General features: G+C 48.4%; 1 protein-coding gene across 1 annotated transcript in view; it reads right to left on the reverse strand.

Moving 5' to 3' along the window:
* The window catches only part of SLC2A1 (solute carrier family 2 member 1), a 45,081-nt gene extending 22,917 nt beyond the window's left edge, over positions 1–22,164 (reverse strand). Inside the window, exon 1 of the mRNA XM_056864891.1 lies at positions 22,136–22,164. Within this exon, the coding sequence (XP_056720869.1) occupies positions 22,136–22,153 (18 nt within the window). The 5' untranslated portion in view covers positions 22,154–22,164. The remainder of the gene's footprint in view (positions 1–22,135) is intronic.
* Between the last annotated feature and the right edge of the window lie 3,891 nt (positions 22,165–26,055).

Genomic DNA, 26,055 nt, shown 5'->3' on the forward strand with positions numbered 1-26,055 from the left:
CATCATCCCCGGCCCAATCCATTTGGTATGAGTTCCTAACGGAACCTCTTCCCATCATTGCCAAGAGTTGGCATCGTTGGCAAGAGCTAGGGGAGGGGCTGTGGCTCAGTGGCAGAGCATCTGCTTGGCATGCAGAAGGTCCCCGGCTCAATCCCTGGCATCTCCAGTTAAAGGGACTAGGCAAGGAGGTGATGGGAAAGACCTCTTCCTGAGACCCTGGAGAGCCATGGAGAGGGGCCGTGGCTCAGGGGTAGAGCATCTGCTTGGCATGCAGAAGGTCCCCGGTTCAATCCCTGGCATCTCCAGTTAAAGGGACTAGGCAAGTAGGTGATGTGAACGACCTCTGCCTGAGACCCTGGAGATTCACTGCCAGTCTGAGCAGACTAATCTGCTAATCCACACATTAGAAGAGTTGGTTTTTATACCCTGCTTTTCTCTACCTTTAAGGTGTCTCAAACTGCCTTACAGTTGCCTTCCCTTCCCCTCCCCACAACAGACACCTTGTAAGATAGGTGGGGCTGAGAGAGTTTAGAGAGAACTGTGACTGGCCCAAGGTCGCCCAGCAGGCTTCATGGGGAGGAGTGGGGAATCGAACCCAGTTCTCCAGATTAGAGTTCACCGCTCTTAACCACTACACCACACTGGCTCTCACACAAGTAGCAACACTTGGCAGAGAATCTGGAAGAGAAACGGGCTATTTAATTCTCCTCAGAGCAAACTGGAGAGTTGGCCAGATAATGTCACTGGCACTGGCATGAACATGGCAGCATCTCAGAAAACATTACTTTTGCTCCATTGAATTTCCTTCTGCATGCATGAGAATTTTCTTTAAGGAAAGAAAAATTTCCCTTTTAGACTTGGTTTTCTGAATAACAAGAAGGGGCTAGTTTGACTCTCAAGAGCCCTGTGGCGCAGAGTGGTCAGCTGCAGTACTGCAGTCCAAGCTCTGCTCACGACCTGAGTTCGATCCCAACGGAAGTCGGTTTCAGGTAGCCGGCTCCAGGTTGACTCAGCCTCCCATCCTTCCGAGGTCGGTAAAACGACTACCCAGCTTGCTGGGGGTAAAGGGAAGATGACTGGGGAAGGCACTGGCAAACCACCCCGCAAACAAAGTCTGCCTAGGAAACGTCGGGATGTGACATCAACCCGGTGCTTCACAGGGGACTACCCTTACCTTAGTTTGACTCTCACTACACATCAACAACTAAGGCTGCAATCCCAGGCATGTTTACTGGTGAATGAGCCCCACTGACGTTTGTGGGGCTTACTTCTGAGTAAGCATGCACAGCCTCCAATTGCCATCAGCGAGGCCGCAGGGACCTAGCCCCAGAAACTGCTCTTGGTTATATTTAAAACAATATTGCTGGTTTTAAATCGCTATATGCCACAAAGGAAGACAAACTGGCAGAAAACAACACGGGATTAAAAATACAAGACAATCTATGGAATCTACGTCCCATTCCTGTTCACCCTTCTAGCACAAATGCTTCAGAATCCAAGGTAACCACTGCCCGAGCATGATGTGCCAATGTGAAAGCACAATGCAATGTGGCTAGAGGGGACAGCCTTTAGTCAGACTACGCAGGGAAGCCCACAGGTAGAGCTGTATAGTTTCATTTTCCTAGAGCGGACAGCAAGAGCCAGTGTGGTGTAGTGGTTAAGAGCGGTGGTTTGGAGCGGTGGACTCTGACCTCGAGAACCGGGTTCGATTCCCCACTCCTCCACGCTGAAATGCCTGGTTGTCTTATAGTGTCCAATGATAGACAACAAGGAGGAGGTTAAGTTAAAGCAACAGTTCTTTATGTAGCTAAACACAGACCTGGGGTGAAATAACCACAGATAAGATGCAAGGTTACTCACCAACGAACAAAGGAAAGTCAGTATCATTTATGCATTCGGATGGGGCAGGCCCATAGCTGCTGACAAGCAGATTGATACACAAAAGCACCAATACACGTTAGGTGTCTATAGCATAGCCTATAGATATTGCCCAAAGGGGTTCACTGAGCGAGTGCTTGATCTTGTGAGCTTGTAACTAGAAACCACATTCCTGAGGTTGAAGGTAATTTAGAGCTTTTTCTCTACTGGTGTGAGGCCGTACCAGGCCCAGAGAGCATGATTTGTTGGTTCATGGCTCCTGGATGCCAACTTCCCCAAAGATCCCATGTGTGTGCATATGAGTACATAGTATTTTATACCAGCCCTTATATCTGGGCATTACAACATGAGTGGCTGGAGGCTAATCTGGCAAACTGGATTTGTTTCCCCACTCCTACACATGAAGCCGGCTGGGTGACCTTGGGCTAGTCACTCTCTCTCAGCCCCACCTACCTCACAGGGTGTCTGTTGTGGGGAGGGGAAGGGAAGGAGATTGTAAGCCTGTTTGATTCTGCCTTAAGTGATACAGGAAGTCGGCATATAAAAAAACCCAACTCTTCAACTCTGCTTCAACTACCAAGAAGAATACAGCTGGAGTAGAGGCGACATTTTGTCTGCGTTCCTGCTCTCGGTGCCCCAACCAGCGATGGTTTGCTGTGCAGAAGTGATACATCGCTGGCCCCCCAGGTGCAGAGACAATAGCAGAGGAAGAGAGGGGTGGTGGTTTCCTGTTGTCTCTCTCCTTGTCGCGGGCTCTTTTGAGTGAGGCCAGTTTTGCAAGAGAGCAGAACGGGGGCGAGAGAAGCTAGGAACAACCCTCCACCTATTTAAGCTGTTTTGGGTGAGGGGAAAGAGCAAGGGATGTCTCGGGAGGAGACCAGGTGCAAAATCACCTGCTGGAGGTGAGAAGGAAGAAAACCAAACCCAGCCTGGTAGCTGCTCTCGAGCCTCTTCTAGGGATGATGGGTGGAAAAATAAGAGCATCTGTGCAAAAATGGGTGAGGGTTTCAAGGTTCTGTGATTTCCTGTTCAGCAATCCTGGTTCTGGCACCAAAGCATCTCCAGGTATCTGGCATCTCTGGGATGGAGAGCAGCTATTTTGGCAGTATCATAGAATCATAGAGTTGGAATGGGACTACCAGGGTCATCTAGTCCAAACCCCTGCACAATGCAGGAAATTCACAACTACCTCTCTCACACACACACACACACACCAGTGACCCCCTACTCCATGCCCAGAAGATGGCCAAAAAAAAAACAACCTTCCAGGATCCCTGGCCAATCTGGCCTGGAGGAAAAGTGATTCCTGACCCCAAAGTGGCGATCGGCATTACCTTGGGCATGTAAGAAAGGGCCATGAAAGCCAAACACCGATACAGCCCTTCTTGCTCTCCTTCTCATGATCTCACTAAGTTCACAGAATCAGCATTGCTGAAAGATGGTCATCTAGCCTCATGGAAGGGGCCATGGCTCAGTGGTAGAGCGTCTGCTTGGCATGCAGAAGGTCCCAGGTTCAATCCCCGGCATCTCCAGTTAAAGGGACCAGGCAGGTAGGCGATGTGAGAGACCCCTGTCTGAGACCCTGGAGAGCCGCTGCCGGTCTGAGTAGACAATACTGAATTTGATGGACCGAGGATCTGATTCAGTATAAGGCAGCCTCATGTGTTCATGTGCCACTTATTGTTTGCTGCCTGGACCAGCACCTGGAAATATATAGAGAAGCAAAAGATTTCTGAACTTACTTTGGATTAGGTGTGGATATATGTGTTGCAATACAACACCAACCCATATGATGGTGTTGTTTCAGCCCGCCCAGCCAGCTTACGTAAAAACAACTGCTAAGTCATCTGTGTACATTATAAATCACCCGCTGAGGCACAGAGGATGGGTTGGATGTTCCTACGTGGGCAAAGAATATAAAAATTAGACCAAAGTCCATCTTGGCGATCTCTGCTAGTGTGTCCCGAGAAAGAAATTCTGTTTTAAAACACTCTGATGAACCCAAGGAACTCACTTGCAGAAGCGGTTGCCTGGTGCCTCTCTACAAGATTTAATGCTCAGGCCTTGTCAGATTCTTCTGGGCAGGTTGTTGAAGAAGAAGAGTCGTGTTTCTTTATATGCAGACTTTCTCTACCACTTATGGCAGAATCAAACCAGCTTACAATCACCTTCCCTTCCCCTCCCCACAAGACACCCTGTGAGGTAGGTGGGTCTGAAAGAGCTCTAACAGAGCTGTGACTAGCCCAAGGTCACCCAGCTGGCTTCGTGTGTAGGAGTGGGGAAACCAACCTGGTTCACCAGATTAGAGTCCACCACTCCAAACCACCACTCTTAACCACTACACCACGCTGGGTGAATAGTTCTGTTGCATTTCTGCACTGGATGCAATAAAATTATCCCGGCCTTCACTCAGAAGATTACTCAGTCACTTCAGGTGCAAAGAAAGATTAGATTTAACTGTTCTCAGAAGAGGCTTCCCATTGCATCTCTGCATGAGTCCCCACTCTGTGCTTTCCAGTTAGGAGGCATGTGCAGAACGGTGCCTCGTATAGAAACAGAAGAGGTGGATTCGTCTGAGGATGGATCATTTTTTTCCACATTCTATTAAACTTTTTTGTATTTAAGAGTGAAGTCTGTCTCCAAAGTTGGTCTGATCCAGCATATGTTCTTAACCTAGCAATCTGTTTTCCTGCACATGCACTGACTGTACGTGGTAAGCATGTGCCCTAGTGATAGGGTTGCCAACCTCCAGGTACTAGCTGGAGATGTCCTGCTATTGCAACTGATCTCCAGCCAATAGTGATCAGTTCCCCTGGAGAAAATGGCCACTTTGGCCACTGGGCTCTATGGCATTGGAGTACCTCCCCTCTCCAAACCCCGCCCTCCTCAGGCTCTGCCCCAAAAACCTCCTGCCGGTGGTGAAGTGAAAATGTAGCTTAAAAAAAAAAATTCCAACTACATTATTTTTTAAAAAGACACCGCTAGCAACCAGACTTACACCATAAAATTCTGGCACCAAAATGTGCTGAATTTGTGCGTGCGTGTGTGTTTGGGGGGAGGGAGGAGATTTAAGTTTTAAACCACTTCGAATGCAGAGAAGTTACTGCACATTTTCTTTTTAAAAAACACAGATAAACATAAACAGGCCCAAATTTGTCATACATGCATCAGACACCAACACCCAGTCTGTTTCCTATGCTTGTGACTCAGTCCTTTCAAAGCAGCCAACTTCAACTTCGGACGCAGAGGGGCGGCCACCTTTTCTTCTAAAAAGCCAACACTTATCTAGCTTTTAACAGCTTTCGAGGAGTTCTCCCCAGACTCCCCACACACACATACACACACACACACCGGTCTCGTTCTGCAGGATGAAAATCCCGCCATGTTCATCGCACACAGGAGCAACTGTGTGTCATTTACACAGCGTTTCTTATTGTGCAAAGTGCTTGACAGGATATCGGTCCCGATTCTGCCCATTTTACAGAAAGAGAAACCGAGGCCAGGAAAGGGCAACTTGGCCTAGGTCATGCAGGTGCGACTTTAACCACATGGCCCAGGCTATGCAATAGAAGGAGGAGGAGGAGGAGACAAGTTGGTATTTATATGTCGATTTTCTCTACCTTTTAAGGAGAATTAAACTGGCTTACAATCACCGCCCCCTCCCCACAACAGACACCTTGTGAAGTTGCTGAGGCTGAGAGAGCTCGAAGAGAACTGTGACTAGTTGGTTTTTATATGCCAGCTTTCTCTACCACTTAAGGAAGACTGAAACCGGCTTACAATCACCTTCCCTTCCCCTCCCCACAACAGACACCCTGGGAGGTAGGTGGGGCTGAGAGAGCTGTGACTAGCCCAAGGTCACCCAGCTGGCTTCGTGTGGAAGAGTGGGGAAACCAACCCAGTTCACCAGATTAGCGTCTTGTCGCTCATGTGGAGGAGTGGGGAATCCAACCCGGTTCTCCAGATCAGAGTCCACCGCTCCAAACCCCACGCTGGCTATAGCATTGAGATAGGATCTACTGAAAATGCCAGTGGAATGCACTGAATGCCTAAAACCGGGCACTGAGAGGGTGGGAAGAGATCAGCTTGCAGAAAAAACAAAGCTTGGCACTGGCTAGAAACTCAGTCAAGGTGCAACTTGGGACAGGGAAGGCCAACAATCCGTCTATTTATTGTTGTGTAATAGCTATTTACCACGATCACATGTCTGGGGCTTTGCAGAGATGTAAAAAGACGCGGCCGTCCTCCCCTGACAAAGCTTATGATGCTGGATTAGACCACGCTGAGAGAGGGCTAGCGTGGCGTAGATTGCTCTGCCAACCAGGCAGGCACCCATTCAAATCCTGCTTCTGCAGGAGTGGCTTCAGACAGGCCACAACCTCTCTGCAATATGGGGGATTCTTAGGGTTGCCAGGTCCCTCTTCGCCACCCGCAGGAGGTTTTAGGGGCGGAGCCTGAGGAGGGTGGGGTTTGGGGAGGGGAGGGACTTTGATGCCATAGAGCCCAATATCCCAAACGGCCATTTCCTCCAGGGGAACTGATCTCTGTCGGCAGAAGATCAGTTGTGAAATAGCAGGAGATCTCCAGCTAGTACCAGGAAGTTGGCAACCCTAGGGATTCTGTCCCACCCGTCAGGGCTGTTGTGATTAGTGAGATGCAAAGAAAAGAAATAGCTATCTATGTCCAAAAACAGTCAGTACTGAACTCACAGACTGGCTACTTATATAATAATACCGCATTTATTAACAATCAAAAATAGTGAAATCTAAACACACCCGTGAGTCCTATATGTGCTACGCAAATGAAACTTAACACACTAAAACATACAAGCATAGAAACCTATACAAACAGAGTTTTCAAAGATGGCTGATTGCCTATTTTCAATGTCCACAGTTGTAATAAAAATAATGAGGTGTAGTCTCATCTGAAAAACACATCAAGACGGACCATCTCTAGAGGCACTCAAAGCCGTTTCGTGTATAAAACACCTCTTCGGTTGTATTCCATGTCATTTCCATTGAGAAGCGTATTGTTTCTTGCCCAGTTTATTTAGTAGTAGCTACTGCTTACAGTTTTCTTTCTTCCTTGCTAAACACGAAAACTGTTAAGCAGTAGCTTAACGAGTTGAAAAGCTGGCAGGATCCAGCCCAATAAAAACTAGCCAGGAAACGGCGCGCAAATACACAAAACCCCGCAACGATCTTTTAACAATGGCCCCAGATGTGAGAATCTTACTCAGCAAAAGGCAACCACTGCACCAATTACCAAAAAGTGGCACTTATTCAGTTATCACTTTTATTGCAAAACATGCATAAACAGTATTAAACAGTATTCCCCACCCAAATGCTCCACATACTTTATCTAAGTGATCGCAGCATCAACCCTGTGAGGTAGGCCAGTATTACCACCAAATTAGGGATCGGTTGAGGAAGAATAGAGGCTTCCTCAAGGCCCCCCTGACTTGCACATCCTTGGCTTATCAAGGTCAGTTTTGTCTACTCTAACTCACAGCGGCTCTCCAGAATCTCAGGCAGAGGTCTTTCACACCACCACCAACCTGAGTCTTTTAACTGCAGATACCGGGGATTGAACCTGGGACCTCCTGCACGAAAAGCAAAAGCTTTTGAGCCACAGAGTCATTCTGTTTTTGAATGGAGGTATATCTTAGTTCTAACACTACAATGTCCTACACGCTTAGTGGCTGTTACTTCGACTCCAAACTAAATGTGAAGAAGAGAATCTTCTTTTTCGAAGAGGTCACCTTGGAAACCTAATGAAAATTAACTATGAAAACACGCACACACACACACACACACACACACACACTTTTCTTTTCTTACTAGCAAAGGAGAGAAACAATCAGAGGCTTAGAAAGGAGGTCTTTTCCCACACCGCCTGCAGAAATTAACCCTCTCCTTCCTTGGACTGCATCCCACTCAAAGGCCTTGGTGCAAATTCCAACCCTTTGCTATCTGCAAATTACACCCTGCACTGAGCATGGCCTTGGTACATCCCTTCCCCCCCCCAGCCCCAGATTGGACTCCCCCACACCCTGCTCCCAGATTGTGGGCTCCTGGGGGCTCGTCCCCCCACAGCCAATCAGGATCAAGATCCTGCGCGGAGCCACGCCCCGGCGCTGGAGCATGGAGTTCAACTTTCGCCTACAGGCAGAGTGGACTCCCTCTCCCCACCAGCAGTAGCTCAAGGGAGGAGCTGCCCAGCGCCTGTCAGCAACTCCCTTCCCAACAGAGAATCAGGCAAGGGAAAATGAGCCTGCTGAGCTGGGGCAGTAGAGTGGCGTGATGCTTTTATTTTAATTTGGAAAGCGGCCTCCTTCAGATGGGAGGCTCGACTCTTTCCAATAGGAACCCACTCCCGTTGGAAAAAGTCGAGCCTCCAGTCAGAAGCGCAGCAAGAAAACAACAACACACACACACCTTAATTTTTCCACCACGACTCTTTCAGGCCTTCCTTTGCTCCCCCCCCCAAAAAAAAAGTTCAGGGAGGTTACCAAAAATGATTACATTAAGAGAACATAAGAAAAGCCCTGCTGGATCAGCCAAAGGCCCATCAAGTCCATCAGTCTGTTCACACAGCCAACCAGGTGCCTCTAGGAAGTCCACAAACAAGACGAGTGCAGCACCATCCTGCCTGTGCTCCGCAGCACCTAATATCATAGGCATGCTTCTCTGATCCTAGAGAGAATAGGCATGCATCATGACTAGTATCCATTTTGACTAGTAGCCACCATGGATAGCCCTCTCCTCCATGAACATGTCCACTCCCCCCCCCCTTAAAGCCTTCCAAGTAGGCAGCCATCACCACATCCTGGGGCGGGGAGTTCCACAATTTAACGATGCATTGTGTGAAGAAATACTTCCTTTTATCAGGTTTGAATCTCTCACCCTCCAGCTTCGGCAGATGACCCCGCATTCTAGTATTATGAGAGGGAGAAATGCTTCTCTCTGTCCACTCTCTCCAAATCATGCCTAATTTTATAGACCTTTATCATGCCTCCCCTTAAGCACCTTCTTTCCAAGCTAAACAGCCCTGACAGCTATTCTGCCATTGGCCTTTCAGACCGAAATTTAGCAGCTCAGTGTGAGCACCAAAGTTATAGCAATGATCTTTTGCATCCCTGACGCAAATAGTGTTTCAGCAAGCAAGCAAGCTTGGGGGGGGGTCACACTGGATTCTTCCTCAGATATTCTAGCAGGTTATATACAGTTCCAAATGAAGCCTGCCTCCACGTGCTTTTTGCATTATTCAAGCCAGAAATACTGGCACCAGCAGCTGTCTTGAGCAATGCATTAAGCAAACACGTGAGAACTGGGATTGGGGAAGCGGATGCCTTCCAAGGCCATGATTAAATACATTCTGCAGCCAGGTTCTATGTTCTGGGTGCTTGGTTTTGTTTTCATACAAACATAAGTCCTGACACTTCCTTGTAATATTTTTGTTGTTTTTGCCGTCAAATCACTGCTGACTTACGGCAACCCCACAGGGCTTTCAAGGCAAGAGACGTTCGGAGGTGGTTTGCCATTGCCTGCCTCCATGTCACACCCCTGGTATTCCTTGGAGGTCTCCCATCCAAATACTTTCCAGGGTTTGTAATATAGCTGAGGAAAATTGGGACAGTCCATGATAGTTAAGGGCCTGATTCAGTAGAAGTCAACTTCATGTGTGTTCATATGATGAGCCATTCCAGACAGCCCATGAAGATGAAGAAGAAGAGTTGGTTTTATATGCCAACTTTCTCTACCACTCAAGGAAGAATCAAACCGGCTTACAACCACCTTCCCCCCCCTCCCCACAACAGACACCCTGGTGGGGCTGAGAGAGCTGTGACTAGCCCAAGGTCACCCAGCCTGCTTCATGTGTAGGAGCGGGGAAGCGAATCCAGTTCACCAGATTAGCCTCCACTGCTCACGTGGAGGAGTGGCGGAATCGAACCCGGTTCTCCAGATCCACCGCTCCAAACCACCGCTCTTAACCACTACACCAAGGTGGCTCTCTGTTAAGCATTTGTATTTATTTATTCACATCCTATCTCTCTGCAAGGCCCGAGGCAGCTAACAAAATGTAAACTGCACATAGTGGAAACAGAAGAGTTGAAAGCACGTCATCAATCAAGTTCAAACAAAAATAACCAGCTGTGGTTATTAAGAGTTCCTTCCATTCCAGAATTCAGTGTAGCATGAACAAGGCCAATTTGTCTGATACAAAGTCCTTGTAGCCGCCAATGTATCCAATGTATGGTGGAAGTTCTGTGCCTTGCTGAGGCGTGCAGGTCTCGATTCTGATCCCAACCGTGACACATCCAAAGAAGGGGCTTCACCGCCCCCCTCCCCAGTGCCGCTTTCACATCCCAAAACAGCCCCATTTATTCCCTTGGGAAACTTAACGCAACTTATATTGTGACGCATAATTTTTGCAAGGAAGCAAATGCTGGCAGTATGGGGAGCGCACCGGAGGGGAGACGGAAGGCCCTTGAACACATGAAGCTGCCTTATACTGAATCGGACCCTCGGACCATCGAAGTCAGTATTGTCTAAGACCGGCAGCAGCTCTCCAGGGTCTCAGGCAGGGGTCTTTCACATCACCTGCTTGCCTAGTCCCTTTAACTGGAGATGCCGGGGATTGAACCTGGGACCTTCTGCATGCCAAAGAGATGCTCCACCACTGAGCCATAGCCCCTCCGCTTATATAAAATCCAACTCTTCTTCTTCTATTGCCACAGGTTATTTCACCACAATGTTATCAGCACTGTCACCTTTATCATTGAGACAGGTCTTTGAGATGGTCTATTGGTTGTTAAGGACGGCCAGTCAGAATGTAGGAAGCTGTGAATTGACTAGAAACAGAGATGCCCTTGTGGAAGAATCACACCCAGCCAGGAAGAAAGGAGAAGAGAGCTCCCCCATGCCACCCCTGACCTCTGGGCACAGTCCCTTGCCTGAACAAAAAAATGTACTTCACTAATCTGGGGTGGCAGTCGAAGAGATCCTCAAAGTAATGCACAGAACTAAAAAAGCCTTGGGTGACGGGGTGGAGGGGTGAGTGGGGGGTGGACCGATCATGCCACCAGCTACCAAGAAAAAAGCAACCGTAACACTTCATTTAATAGATCACAATGGGCAGCCGTGTTAGTCTGCCTGTAGCAGTAGAAAAGGGCAAGAGTCCAGCAGCGCCTTAAAGACTAACAACATTTCTGGCAGGGTGTGAGCTTCTGTGAGTCACAGGTCACTTTTTCAGGCATTTCATTAGCCTTTAAGGTGCTACTGGACTCCTGCTCTTTTCTACTTCATTTAATATTTCCCTTAGGTCATAAAAGCACAGAAGACAGCAAAAAAAAAAAAAAAAAACCTGGGGAGAAAATATTTTTAAAATTTAGAAAATATATCATTCTATCTGTTCGGCTCTATATTTTGTCTCTTGCATCTTGCACGTGCAGTTGAAGCAAATATAGTCCCTGTACCTTCAGAGTATGCATTACAATTTTAAAAAATAAAATAAAATTGCAGGAGGGGGCATTAAAAAAAAAAAATGGCACTTGACCTCACTAAGCTGTAGAAGCACTAAGCCCATTCAGCCCCCAACCTCAGGAATGGGCTGTTTAACAAGTTTAATCCATTTTCCCTACTTCTCCAAGTCGATTTGACCCCTTTTTAGGTGAGAGGCTCAAATCGCCTCCTGAAACTTTGGAGAACAAACTGTGTCTTCTGGTGGAAAATCCCCAGCAAACACGCCCGCCTCTGGCCCATTATTGTCTCCGGACAGGCACAGGATCTGTGGAGCCCCTTACAATCCTGGCGGCCAACAAGGACAAGAATGATAATAAATAACGGCGAGGAATATTTATTATTATCCCCTTTCTCGACAATGATCGGGGGCAACTCCCTGCAACCTGAGCTAGCCCAAAGCTGCCTCTGTCCGAGGGATCAAAGGCCCTTCCATTGTGCGCCAGGCCACTTTGATGAGGGAGCAAAGAGATTCCGCCTTCTTTAAAAGTTATTTGTTTTAATCCTATCAGTTTCCTAAAGAGCTGCCTCTTGCAAGGGAGGGAGGGGAAGCAGGCTGGCGAAGGAGCCCCACGTTCCTGCAGAGAAGGCCTTTCCTTCCTTTCCCTCCGGAAAGTGTGCTCCCGTCCGTCACGTCCCAAGTTCCTGTTTCAAATCCCCACCTTATGAGCCACCAAAGAGTCAACGGTGCCAAAATCCCTCCCCGGCTCTTCCTCCCCCTTCTCCCTCCCACCCCAGGCGGCACGAAACAGATTTGCCATCTGCAATCGAAGTGTCAGGCTCCAGCTCCAACCACTGCGACAAGCCCCGAGCGCAACCCCGGAGCAGGGAATGGGAAGAAAGGAATCTGAGGACAACCTTGCAAAACTGAGCGTTGCAAAAGCATCCTGACCCAGAAAGGAGGGGAAAGCTGTCACCTCAAATGCCCTCTGATGTGGGCAGGGCCTCTGCTCAGCTTGGCTGGCTTCCGCCTGCCCTCCCAGAGACGCAGCAAAGCAGGAAGGAAAGAACACATGCATGTTGAAATCGGGGGCCGCTTTTTAAAAATTCAGACATGCAACGGTGGTACCCGGGGGGAGGGACCACCACGGGAAGCCAGACGGTTTCATTTAGAAGAAGAGGAGCTGCAGATAAATAGTTAGATTAATGCATAATGTATTTACAAGCTAAATGGAATTACCTGTGTTGGATTCAGAATAGTACATTATTAAAATAAAAAAATTTTTTGTAAGGCTTAAAAAGAGTGTTTTTGTAATGGCAATTGTTTACCGAAAACCCTAGAAGTGTTAACAGACTGTATGTGTGAGCAGGAATGAAATTGTTGTTTTTCTATGTGAAATTCTTAATAAAATGTTTTTAAAAGAAGAAGAGGAGGAGGAGCTGGTTTCTATATGCCGACTTTCTCTACCACTTAAGGAAGAATCAAACCGGCTTACAATCGCCTTCCTTTCCTCTCCCCACAACAGACACCCTGTGAGGTAGGTGGGGCTGAGAGAGCTGTAGCTAGCCCAAGTTCACCCAGAAGGCTTCATGTGAAGGAGTGGGGGAATCAACCCGGTTCACCAGATTAGCCTCCGCCACTCAGGTGGAGGAGTGGGGGAATCAACCCCGGTTCACCAGATCAGAGTCCGCCGCTCCAAACCGCTGCTCTTGACCACTACACCACGCTGGCCAATCCCTCCTGGATACGGCACACTACAGAACAGTAATGCGCGGGAAATATTTCCTGACCGTCAGAATCAGGCGATGAAGCTTTCCACTGCCGAAGGGGGTGGGGAAGTGACTCTCCCCATGGCTTTATAACGTTATAAATGGAGGGGAGGCTTTGCATGCACGCAGTCCCGTGGCATCCCCGGTTGAAATCTTCCAGGGAAGTGGGGGGGAAGGATTACCCCCCCCCAGCTCACATCTGGAGGGCTGCTGTCTGGGCTTCGATCGGCTGGCCTCCAATATTCTGCTCCTCAAAAAGGCCCTTGAGTGTGTGGGGCCTCGCAGCGTAACCCCAGAGCTTCCTGGAAGTAGGGATATAAAACGTTCAGTGTTTAAATGATTGCAGAATAAGGATTTGTTTACTGTGAATACATCGCCGTCAATGTTTCGGTGTTTCCCAAGGCACGGAAAACCAGCAAAGAGAGATCTGGCTTGACCGTTAATCGCATGAGTGCAAAAAAATGATACTCACAGCAGCATGTTTTTTCTTGAGAAAAATCAGTAGCTGAACTGATAATATGTAAAAATATGTATGTATCCAAACAAGAAGAAGAGTTGGTTTTTATATGCCGACTTTCTCTACCACTTAAGGGAGACTCAAACCGGCTTACAATCACCTTCCCTTCCCCACAACAGAAACCCTGTGAGGTAGGTGAGGTTGAGAGAGTGTGACTTGCCCAAGGTCACCCAGCTGGCTTTGTGTGTAGGAGTGGGGAAACAAATCCAGTTCACCAGATTAGCCTCCACCGCTCATGTGTAGGAGTGGGGAACCAAACCCAGTTCTCCAGATCAGACTCCACTGCTCCAAACCACTGCTCTTAACCACTACACCACACTGGCTCACTACTATTTGGGGATGTGACTTGTTAACTCTAGTTAAGCGGGTTTGGCCTGTAAACCACCTGGATGGTTGACTTTCTGGGAACCTCGAGTAAGCTCAGTAGGTTGGAGGAAAAGTGGGGGAGAAGCGTCATAAACAAATAATTAGGTCACCAGTTTTACAGATGGTGAACTGAGGCCAAAATAGTGACTGGCTCAGAAACACTGAGGGAGTTCATATATGATGCAAGATTTGAGATCCAGGCCCAAAACACTACCCACTGCCTGTCCCAATGGTTCTTGACAATTGGAGGTGGGGGGGGGGGGGAGAGAGATTTATTCTTCCAAAGAAATCTTGGTCATGAAGATGGCCAAGCAGAGGCTAGATGGCCATCTGTCAGCAATGCTGATTCTATGAACTTGGGCAGCTCATGGGAGGGGGGCATCTTGGCCATCTTCTGGGCACTGGGTGTGTGTGGAGGAGGTAGTTGTGAGTTTCCTGCATTGTGAAGGTGGTTGGACTAGATGACCCTGGTGGTCCCTTCCAACTCTATGATTCTATGACACTCCTAAAGAGATTTTTTTTTAATTTGATGGGGCAATAGATTTAAAACAAAGAATAAACACTATTTTAATTCATTAAGAAACAACGATATAGTCAGGGGAAAAAGACTGAGCAGAAGGATCTTATAGCATCACCGTTAGCTTAGGGCAGAAAGACCAATTTCAAACACTGCCTTGGGTGTTTACTGCACAGAAGTCATTCTTCCCTGCAAACCGAAACATCAAGATAGGAGAATATTGAAATATTTAGTATTTTGTTCCAGAATCACAACACACCTCTCTGTTTCTCAAGGGAAAGGAAAGGGGAAGGTAGTCCCCTGTACAAACACCAGAGCATTACTGACCATGTCCGCGGGGTGGTTTGCCATTGCCTTCCCCAGTCGTCTACCCCCAGCATGCTGGGGAAAGAATCGTTCTAAATTCACACTTAAATTACACAATTGCATTTTCCTGGAAATAGAAGATGTTAAAAAAGCAGATAATTGGGACATCTGAGTTTCAAAAAACTCCTCTGGGGGCATAAGTCACTCCCAAAACAATCTGAACAGTCGTTGACATTTACACACATACCCCCAAAAAAGCTGAAATACTACCTCACAGAGTAATTCAGCTGTCAAACTGGGAAGCCAGGTTTTCAATTTGTATTTCAAAGAGCAGAGAGACCTCTGCCAGAGTATAAAACATTTGAAAATTATGTTGAGGATATTACTTCCTTCTCCCAGTTGCCAAATTGTATCAGCTACAAATGGAGCCTTAAATCCAAAATCGACCGAGTTATGATGGGATAAGCTTTTTGGAAATATGGGCAAAAGCCTACATTCTTAAAGAAGGAAAAGATAGGTGTCCCCCCACCACCACAATACACAAAAATGCTAAATAATGAAAAGAAAATGATGAAAATAAATATTTCCCCTCATCATGATAAATGAAACAAACTTTCAAATATAACTACTTTGCCTCAAAATGCTTTTTCATATAACAGTCAGACGTAAATACTCTACAGACGGAAGTTATCAAAGCAATTTCTCCTTCTGCGTCATATAATAAACACATTATCTTGGTTCCTTTAATCTAACTGATAACTATAAAACACTGAAGTTTATATACTCCTATCAACATTCCTTTGAATTCCTTGCATCCCTTTCTTTAATGAGGCACTTAATGGCACATTGATTGGCTCAATCCTGCTAAAGTTACCATGCAATCCTATGCAGAGTTACTTCAGACTAAGCCCATTGAAATGAACAGGATTAGACTGGAGTAATTCCCTTTAAAATTCCATTGTTAGTCATGGTGAACTTGAAATGAATGGGTTTAGACTGGAGTAACTCTCTTTAGGATTGAACGATTAGTCATGGGGAACTTCACTCTGATTTGCACGCAGGGGATCTGAGTCATACCTAACTGGAGATGGATCGGGGCTGCTGTGTTTAATTGTTTTTTAATGTCTCTATCTTTTTTTTTGTTTAAAAGGCTTGCTCCCCATTCCATGTAATCAATTTAAACAACTGTTAGCAGAGAGAAGCGTTACTGCTTTATTTAAAAAAATATATTTATATTATTATTTTTTAAGACTGCCAACTAGATTTTGGGGGGTGTGAGCTTTGACTCTCGAAAACTCATACTCTGGAAATCTTGTTGGTTTCAAAGATGCTTTTGGAGTCAGATCTAGCTGTTCTGTGTGTGTGTGTTAAGTGCCATCAAGTTGTTTCCGACTCATGGCGACCCTATGAATCAGCGTCCTCCAAAACGTCCTATCCTTTACAGCCTTGATCAGATCTTGCAAATTGAGGGCCGTGGCTTCCTTTATAGAGTCAATCCATCTCTTGTTGGGTCTTCCTCTTTTCCTGCTGCCTTCAACTTTTCCTAGCATGACTGTCTTTTCCAGTGACTCTTGTCTTCTCATAATATTTCCAAAGTATGACAGCCTCAGTTTAGTCACCACCCTAACTCCTCATCCCTAACAGAAGCTAAACCCAAGCGAAGGCAACAGATCCCATTCATCCTCTTTTTGCCTGGGGCAAGGACCTCAAAGAGGGTTGTGTACTTACAGCCATTCTGTAAAGCGGCAAGCCCATTGAGGGAGATGCTCAAAAGAACAAAGTACAGATTTGCAAACCAAGCATTTCATATTGCTCACATCAGAGCTGCCCTTGGCATAAATCCCTCTTTCCCCACCAGGTTACCAGAGTGCAAATGTTGGGCCAAAATGGGGGGATGAGACAGTCTCCCTCCCCAGTCTGGAAAAGCACACTGCCAGCCATGGGGCGACCAGCGGCCTGCTCCTCAAGCCAGTTAAGCAGAAGCCCCTGAATGAAAGAAACTGCATCCTGTAGAAGCAGCCTTAAGTGAGGACAGGATGTGGTGTTTGCTGTATTTGCCCAAGATGTATTTGGCTATAAAATGTTTAGGAGGGGGGCAATTTTTCATCAACGGAGCACAGGGGTGCTTTGCTGTCTACATCCCTTCAGTCCCCTCCCCTCTCTCTTTCAGGTGCTTCTCTCCCAGATATATTATGTTCAATGCATTTGGGATCAGGAAGGCAACGGCAAACCACCTCTGCTCATCTCTCACCTTGAGTTGGAAGGGACCACCAGGGCCATCTAGATCAACCCCCTGCACAATGCAGTGGAAATTCACCACTATCTCCCCTCCACACACCCAGTGGCCCCTACTCCATGCCCAGAAGATGGCCAAGATGCCTTCCCTCTCATGGTTTTTAATTATTATGATTGGTCGGTTCTTAATGATTATGATCAGAGTTCAAACGGAGGAAAAGCACCCTAGGAGAAGGGCTGTAGGGAGATAAGGCTCACTTCTTCTGCTCAAAATATCAATCCCCTACTGAAAACTGGGGAAGGCACTGGCAAACCACCACATAAACAAAGTCTGCCTAGAAAATGTCGGGATGTGACATCACCCCATGGGTCAAGAATGACCCGGTGCTTGCACAGAGGACCTTTACCTTTTACCTTTGTGTGTGCGTAAAGTGCCGTCAAGTCGCAGCCAACTTATGGCAACCCCTTATGGGGTTTTCAAGGCAAGAGACTAACAGAGGTGGTTTGCCAGTGCCTTCCTCTGTATAGCAACCCTGGACTTCCTTGGAGGTCTCCCATCAAAATACTAACCAGGGCTGACCCTGCTTAGCTTCTGAGATCTGATGAGATCAGGCTAGCCTGGGCCATCCAGGTCAGGGCACCTTTACCTTTACTGAAAACAAATTTTAAAATCCCCACGGTATGCGATTGGGTCAGATTCATGTTTCAACAAAAGGGTTTGACTGCCACTGTGTGCCGTTTGAACCTTGACCTGAAATTTTTTGGCACACTTACTGGGCAATAAACCTCACCAAACCCAGCAGTATTTACTGGCCTATATGACCCCTGTGGCTATCTCTAGTGGGACAAAATCCATTAGACGTACATTGTAAACCGTCACAAGCCCATAGCACACGCAGATCCACCATCTTTCTCCAAAACTGCCACTCAGTCAGCCTGAAAACCAGTGCCATGTATTGGAAAGAGTTTGACCGAGACGAAGACGGCCCGAGTTCAAATCACAACGCTCACCGATTCATCAACCTAGCCTACCTCGTAGGGGTGTTGTGAAGACAGACCGGCATGGCCCTGACGGTGTTGGAGGAAGGGCCTAATACCATAGTAAATAAGCGAGTGCTTCAGTTGTCACAAATAAAAACTTTATCCAAAACTAAATTGTTGGGAGGAAATACTTATAAGGCTAAGGCTAATCCAACTGCTGGGTCACGGCTATAAAAGAACTGAAATTTGACCATGGGGGAGGCAGGAAGTTCTCCAGCGGTTTATTCCAGTGAGTAATACCATCATCATCCAAGATGCTCAGAACAAGATGGTTGAAGCGCTGGATATTTTCAGTGGCCCCTGTTTTCAGGAAGCCAAAGCACCTGAAGTTCTGGAAAGGGCCACCCAAAACACAACCAAGATCATAGAATCATAGAGTTGGGAGGGACCACCAGGGTCATCTAGTCCAATCCCCTGCACAATGCAGGAAATTCACAACTACCTCCCCCCCACACCCCCAGTGACCCCTACTCAATTCCCAGAAGATGGCCAAGATGCCCTTTTTCTCATGATCTGCCTAAGGTCATAGAATCAGCATTGCTGACGGATGGCCATCTAACCTCTTCTTAAAAACCTCCAGATCTTACTTTCTCTCATAAAGGCCCACCTTTTTGGGGGGGGGGTTGCTTTGCGGGGCCCAGCGTGTGCAAAAGAACCAGATCCCCACACTCCGAAGCTCTTTCCGGTTTCCTCAAGCGGGAAACCCAGCAGAACCGCTTGCACACGACCGCGGCCATTTTTGCAGGGAAATACTAAAATTAAGGACAGCGATTGCCCATAGAGACTGCACGACTGCCAATCGAGAATGCATTATTGCCAATTGAGAATCAGGCAAAACACACTTGCCCACTGAGAATAAGGGAAACCATGCTTCACCCATAGAGAAACAGGGAAACTACGCTTGCCCATAGAGAATCTGAAAACTAAGGACAGCAATTGCATGATTGCCAATAGAGAATCAGGCAAAACACGTTTGCCCTAGAGAATAAGGCAAACTATGATTGCCAATTGAGAATAAGGCAAACCACACTTGCCCATAGAGAAACAAGGAAACCACACTTGCCCACAGAGAATAAGGGAGACCACGCCTGCCCACAGAGAAACATGGAAGCTATGCTTGCCCATAGAGAATCCGAAAACTAAGGACAGTGATTGCATGATTGCCAATCATACTAAAACTAAGGACCAATTGCCCATAGACAATACACGATTGCCCATAGAGAGTGCATGATTGCCAATCGAGAATGCATTATTGCCAATCGAGAATCAGGCAAAACACGCTTGCCAATTGAGAATAAGGCGAACCACACTTGCCCATAGAGAAATAAGGAAACTACACTTGCCCATAGAGAATCCGAAAACTAAGGACAGCGATTGCATGATTGCCAATAGAAAATCAGGCAAAACACGCTTGCCCATCGAGAATAAGGGAAACCTTGCTTGCCCATAGAAAAACGGGGAAACCACACTTGCCCATAGAGAAACGGGGAAATCACGCTTGCCCATAGAGAAATGGGGAAACCACGCTTGCCCATAGAGAAACGGGGACACCACGCTTGCCCATAGAGAAACGGGGACACCACGCTTGCCCATAGAGAAACAGGGAGACAACGCTTGCCCATAGAGAAAGAGGGAAACTATTGCCCATAGAGAATCTGAAAACACCGATTGCATGGTTGCCAATAGAGAAGCAGGCAAAACACGCTTGCCCATAAACAGGGAAACCACACTTGCCCATCGAGAATAAGGGAGACCACGCTTGCCCATAGAGAAACAGGGACACCACGCTTGCCCATAGAGAAAGAGGGGAACTATTGCCCATAGAGAATCTGAAAACAGCGATTGCAAGGTTGTCCATAGAGAATCAGGCAAAACACACTTGCCCATAGAGAAACAGGGAAACCACGTTTGCCCGTAGAGAAACAGGGAAACCACGCTTGCCCATAGAGAAACAGGCAAAACATGCTTGCCCACAGAGAAAAGAGGGAAACTATTGCCCGTAGAGAATCTGAAAACTAAGGACAGAGATTGCCCCAGACCAGGGGTGTCCAATCTTTTGGCTTCCCTCCCGTTTTTGCAAGTGGAGACAAAACCAGGGCGAGGGGAACGCGGGCCAGGGAGTCCCAGGGGCGCTCGGTCCCCCGGGGTCCGTTAGCCACGCGGGCGCGTGCACGTGGCCGCCGCCGCCGCCGGGGGAAGCGGCAGCATTTCCCCCGCGCCCTCGCGCAGCCAACCCCGGATCTGGCTCCGGCAGCCCAGGGGGCGGAGAGAAAGGCCGGCTGGCGGGAGCCGGAGGACCGGCGTGGCCTTTCCAGGGCAACCGGGAGAGACTCGAGAAGCGCGGAAGGCAGGGAGGGATCCGCGGGAATGGATCGCGGGGGTCACTGGGGCTGGGGTGTGTGTGCGGGGGGGGAGGCGGTTGTGAATTTCCCGCACTGTGCAGGGGGTTGGACTAGATGACCCTGGGGGGTCCCTTCCAACTCCATGGCCATTTATGCCTGGGAGGTGCCTCTAGGTTTGCCGCTCTCTAGATGCACGTTTTCCCCCTCCGAATTCTTAAAACTCAACAATAAGCCCCCAGGTAGAGTTTTGAGAATCCGGAGGGGGGAAATGTGCATCTAGAGAGCGGCAAACCCAAGGCGAAGCATCCCAGGCATAAATGGCCTATGGTTCTATGACCCCCAGGAAGCTGAAATCGATGAATAGCAGTGGGGGCTCCTAGGACAGATTGGAGAGAGGGGGGCGCAACAAAGTCCAGTCGGACTTGGCGAAGTTATCGGAGACGGCGGGGGGTTCGCCTCCCTCCCCTACGGCCAGGTTTCCGCCCCCCCCCCGCCCATCAGAGGATGTCTGCCCCAAACCATTGCAATGGAAGAACCAAAGAAGGGGGGCGGCTAAGAAAAGAGAGGAGGGAAGGATGTTCCCCGCTTAGGGGCCCCGCTGGGGAGAAAGGCGGGGTACAAAGGACGAAAGAAAGAAAGGATGGAAGAAGAAGAGTTGCTTTCTATATGCCGACTTTCTCTACCACTTAAGGAACCGGCTTACAGTCGCCTTCGCTTCCCCTCCCTACAACAGACACCCTGTGAGGTAGGTGGGTCTGGGAGAGTGTGACTAGCCCAAGGTCCCCCAGCTGGCTTCGTGTGTGGAGAAACCAACCCGGTTCTCCAGATCAGAGTCCACCGCTCCAAACCACTGCTCTTAACCACTACACCACGCTGGCTCAAAGAAAGAAAGAGAGAGAGAAAGAGGAAAGAAAGGAAATAAAGGAGAGAAAGAAAGAAGGAGAGAAAGGAGAGAAGGAAAGAAGGAGAGAAAGGAGAGAAGGAAAGAAGGAGAGAAAGAAAAGGAGAGAAGGAGAGAAAGAAAAGAAGAATGAAAGAAAAGAAGAAGAGAAAGGAAAGAAAGAGAGAAAGAAAGAAAGAGAGAAAGAAAGAAAGAAAGAAAGAAAGAAAGAAAGAAAGGAGAGAAGGAGAGAAGGAAAGAAGGAGAGAAAGGAGAGAAGGAAAGAAGGAGAGAAAGAAAAGAAGGAAAGAAGGAGGGAAAGAAAAGAAGAATGAAAGAAAAGAAGGAGAGAAAGAAAAGAAGAATGAAAGAAAAGAAGAATGAAAGAAAGAAAGAAGGAGAGAAAGGAAAGAAGGAGAGAAAGAAAGAAAGAAAGAAAGAAAAGAAAGGAGAGAAAGAAAGAAAAGAAAGGAGAGAAAGAAAGAAAAGAAAGGAGAGAAAGAAAGAAAGGAAAGAAGGAGAGAAAGAAAGAAAGAAAGGGAGAGAAAGAAAGGAAAGGCGAGAAAGAAGGAAAGAACTCCCCCAGTAGCCGGCAAGCGGGGTGGGGGGGAGCCTTCCCGGCTTTGACGCACGAGGGAGCCGCCGCCTGACCCCCCGCCCTCTCCGCCTCCGGGTCCAGCGACGCCGCAGCGCCCCCTCGGCAGCCCGATCGAGCGGCCCCAAGCGGGGGGGGGGGGAAGAAAGGACCCGGGGAGGGAGGCAGGAGGCGCCGGGACCCCGGGCCCTCCGCCCGCCCGCCCGCCGGCCGCCCGGCGCGCTCACCTTGCCGCCGGACTCCATGGCGCCGCGCCGCGCGCCTCCGCCTCTCCCTCGGTCTCTCTCGAGCCTCCCGCTCCGCCGGCCACGCGGCTGGCTGGCTGGCTGGCCGGCCGGCCGGCTGCTGCTGCTGGAGGCGGTCCCGAGCCCGATCGGCCTGGCCCGAGGCGCGTCTGGCCTGAGGTCCCCGAGCGGCCGCTGCCTGGCTGCGCTGGCTCCGGCTCGTGCGTCCTTGCGCGCCACGCCGCGATGCTCCCGCAGAAAAGCCTCCCCCGGGGAAGCGCGCCCGGCCGGGCTTAAGTGGCGCCGTGTGTGTCACGCCAGGCCGGCCCCCATTGGCTGCGCCGCCCGGGGGGTGTGTCGGGGGTGTGCGGCCGGCCGCAGGAAGAAGGAGGCCCGGACCCCGCCGTGGCGCGCCCCGCCTCCCCGCCGGCTCTTGCGTGAGACAGCGCACGCGAGAGATGGCGATCCGGGAGGAGGGGAGGGAGAGGCGGGGAGGGGGCAGCAGGCCCGGCTGCGGCAGCCGGAGGCGGGAGGGAAATCCTGCAAGACGCAGAGGCCATTTATGCATCGGATGCTCTCTAGAATCGAGAGTCATGCTAGGAGAAATTGAGGGCAGCAGGAAAAGAGGAAGACCCAACAAGAGGTGGACGGACTCAGTAAAGGGAGCCACGGCCTTCAATTTGCAAGATCTGAGCAAGGCTATCAATAATAGGACATTTTGGAGGACTTTCATTCATAGGGTCGCCATGAGTCGGAGGCGACTTGACGGCACTTAACACACACACATCACATGTAACAATTTGCAAGATCTGAGCAAGGCTGGCAAAGATAGGACATTTTGGAGGACTTTCATTCATAGGGTCGCCATGAGTCAGAAGCGACCTGACGGCACTTAACACACACAGAGAGAGAGAATCTAGAGATTAATTCATGCCGTCCTATTCCCTGTTCCTATGTATGGGTGTGAGAGCTGGACATTGAAAAAAGCTGATAGGAAGAAAAGAGATCCCTTTGAAATGTGGTGTTGGGGGAGAGTGTTATGGATACCGTGGACTGCCAAAAAAACAAATCAGTGGGTCGTAGATCAAACCAAGCCTGAACTGACCCTAGAAGCTAAAATGACTAAACTGAGGCTGTCGTATTTTGGTCACATTATGAGAAATCAAGAGTCACTGGAAAAGACAGTCATGCTAGGAAAAGTGGAGGGCAGCAGGAAAAGAGGAAGACCCAACAAGAGGTGGATGGACTCCATAAAGGAAGCCACGGCCTTCAATTTGCAAGATCTGAGCAAGGCTGGCAAAGGTAAGACGTTTTGGAGGACTTTCATTCATAGGGTCGCCAGGAGTCAGAAGCGACTTGACGGCACTTAACACACAGAGAGAGAGAATCTAGATGCATATTTTTCCCATCTGAATTCTCAGAACTCTGCACTGGGGCTTATTTTTGAGTTTTGAGAATTCGGATTGGGGAAATGGGCATATATAGAGTGGCAAATCCAAGGCAAAACCTCCCATGTATAAATGGCCAGAGAGAGACACAGAGTGACTTGCATCCTAGATTTGGTTTCCAAATCCATCCATTGCCTTTGGAACCTTTCCTTTTCCTTTATTCCTTTCCTTTATTCCATTCTTTATGTTCGTGGACCAACAGGTCATGAGCAAAACAAATTCAATACATTCCATAATACATCATGAGAGGGGATATGATAAACATCTTCAAGTGCTTGAAGGGCTGTCATAGAGGATGGTGCCGAGTTGTTTTCTGTTGCCCTAGAAGGTCAGACCAAAACCAACGGGTTGAAATTAAATCAAAAGAGTTTCCGGCTAGTCATTAGGAAGCATTTTCTAACAGTTAGAGCGGTTCCTCAGTGGAACAGGCTTCCTCGGGAGGTGGTGAGCTCTCCTTCCCTGGAGGTTTTTAAGAAGGGGCTAGATGGCCATCTGTCAGAACTGCTGATTCTATGACCTTAGGCAGATGATGAGAAGGAGGGCACTTTGGCCATCTTCTTAGCATGGAGTAGGGGTCACTGGATGTGTAGTTGTGAAATTCCTGCATTGTGCGGGGGGTTGGACTAGATGACCCTGGTGATCAAGGTCCATCAAGGGCACAGTGGAAATTTTGCAGCCGTTGGCAGCCACATGTGCACACACGTGTTGCTAACGGACTCACAAGAACATAAGAAAAGCCATGCTGGATCAGACCAAGGCTTGTCAAGTCCAGCAGTCTGTTCACACTGTGGCCAACCAAGTGCCCCTAGGAAGCCCACAAGCAAGACGACTGCAGCAGCATCCTGGCTGTGTTCTGCATCTAATGTAATAGGCATGCTCCTCTGATCCTGGAGAGAATAGGTATGCATCATGACTAGTATCCGTTTTGACTAGTAGCCATGAATACCCCTCTCCTCCATGAGCATGTCCACTCCCCTCTTAAAGCCTTCCAAGTTGGCAGCCATCACCACATCCTGGGGCAGGGAGTTCCACAATTTAACCATGTGTTTCATGAAGAAAGTGGGAAAGCAAATTTGGAGAAAGGTAGAGGCACCTTGGTGGCACATTCAAAATGATTTGTTTTAAGAGCCTCATAACAAACCAGAGATTCTTCTGAGGAAAGAATCACACGGGGGAGGCCAGACGGCCCTCCTGCCCTTAAATGGCACTGCTGAATTTTGAAAACCTCACACTGGCTAGTGTGAGCTAAACATTTCCCCAGAGGCAAGGGCCACTGAGTTCCACAGAACTAAACTATGGAGAAAGTTTACAGAAGGTTGTGGCCCGCAGTTTAATTCTTTCGCTTTTCCTCTCTGGCACAGATCCAATGCTGTTACATTTGCTTGAATCACAGATACAATACAATTGGCACAATCGGTCGGCAACTTCCAAACGTTCTCTGCAGTGGGGGGGGGAACCCCCTGAAGCGGCCGGCCACCACCACACACAAAAACACACCTTTGCCAAATCTTGGAAACTGGACAGAGAACACCTTTTTGCTCTCCTGTGCTAAGGTCAGGCTCTGAAACCTGCCTCTTCCACACCTTGGCACGCCAGACAGTTGGAGAAGATAGCCCTTCTCGACATGTTCAATATGCTTCCTATCCGTTCCCATGCACCCATGTTCAAGGGCAGTATACCTTTCTATACTGAAGGCATACCATCACCTTCATGGTTTGCTTGTAAGCACTCCAGAAACAACTGGCTGGCTACTGTGGGAACAGAATGCTGGACCAGGTGGACTTGGGTCTGATCTAGCCATGCAGTTCTTATAGAGCCCTGCAAAGAAATTCAGAGACATTAGCACCACCATACCTGCTTTGACCCCTCCCCGATTAATATTAAATTAAATTATTAACTGTGGATGTTGGCATCTCTGCATGAATCACTGCTCTGAGCTTGTCTCCTTCCCCTCAGGAGATGTGCCAGAAGCTCATGAGGAGAGCTGCTCTCCAGGTGATCCGTTCTAGAGAAAAGGGGGAAATGCATCCCGTTTTGCTCATGGAATTTGATTCCACATGCCATAATCAGTAAAAATGGATGTGCCAGCAAAGGGAAGAACTGCATTTTTACCTGTGCAAATTATTGCTTTGGGGATGCTTGGAAGGTTCTACATCGTGGCAACAGAACTGCTCCACTGTGCGAAGTCTGACTACTGCTGGAAAAGATGATGTGCAAATTATTGCTTTGAGAATGCTTGGAAGACTCTACATCCTGGCAACAGAACTGCTCCACTGTGCGAAGTCTGGCTACTGCTGGAAAAGATGAGTGCCTGAAACACGCTGTGGGGAGGATCAAGGGGGATGCTTATGTAGGCCTTGGTCGGCACCCAAAATTATTTTTTGTACTATTTTTACCACCTCTCCAACATTTTGCTCAAAGTAAAAAACAAACAAACAGAGAAACAAGCACCGTCAAATCACGGCATCGCAACCA

This window comes from Euleptes europaea, chromosome 19 (assembly GCF_029931775.1).
Source record: "Euleptes europaea isolate rEulEur1 chromosome 19, rEulEur1.hap1, whole genome shotgun sequence".
NCBI lineage: Eukaryota > Metazoa > Chordata > Lepidosauria > Squamata > Sphaerodactylidae > Euleptes > Euleptes europaea.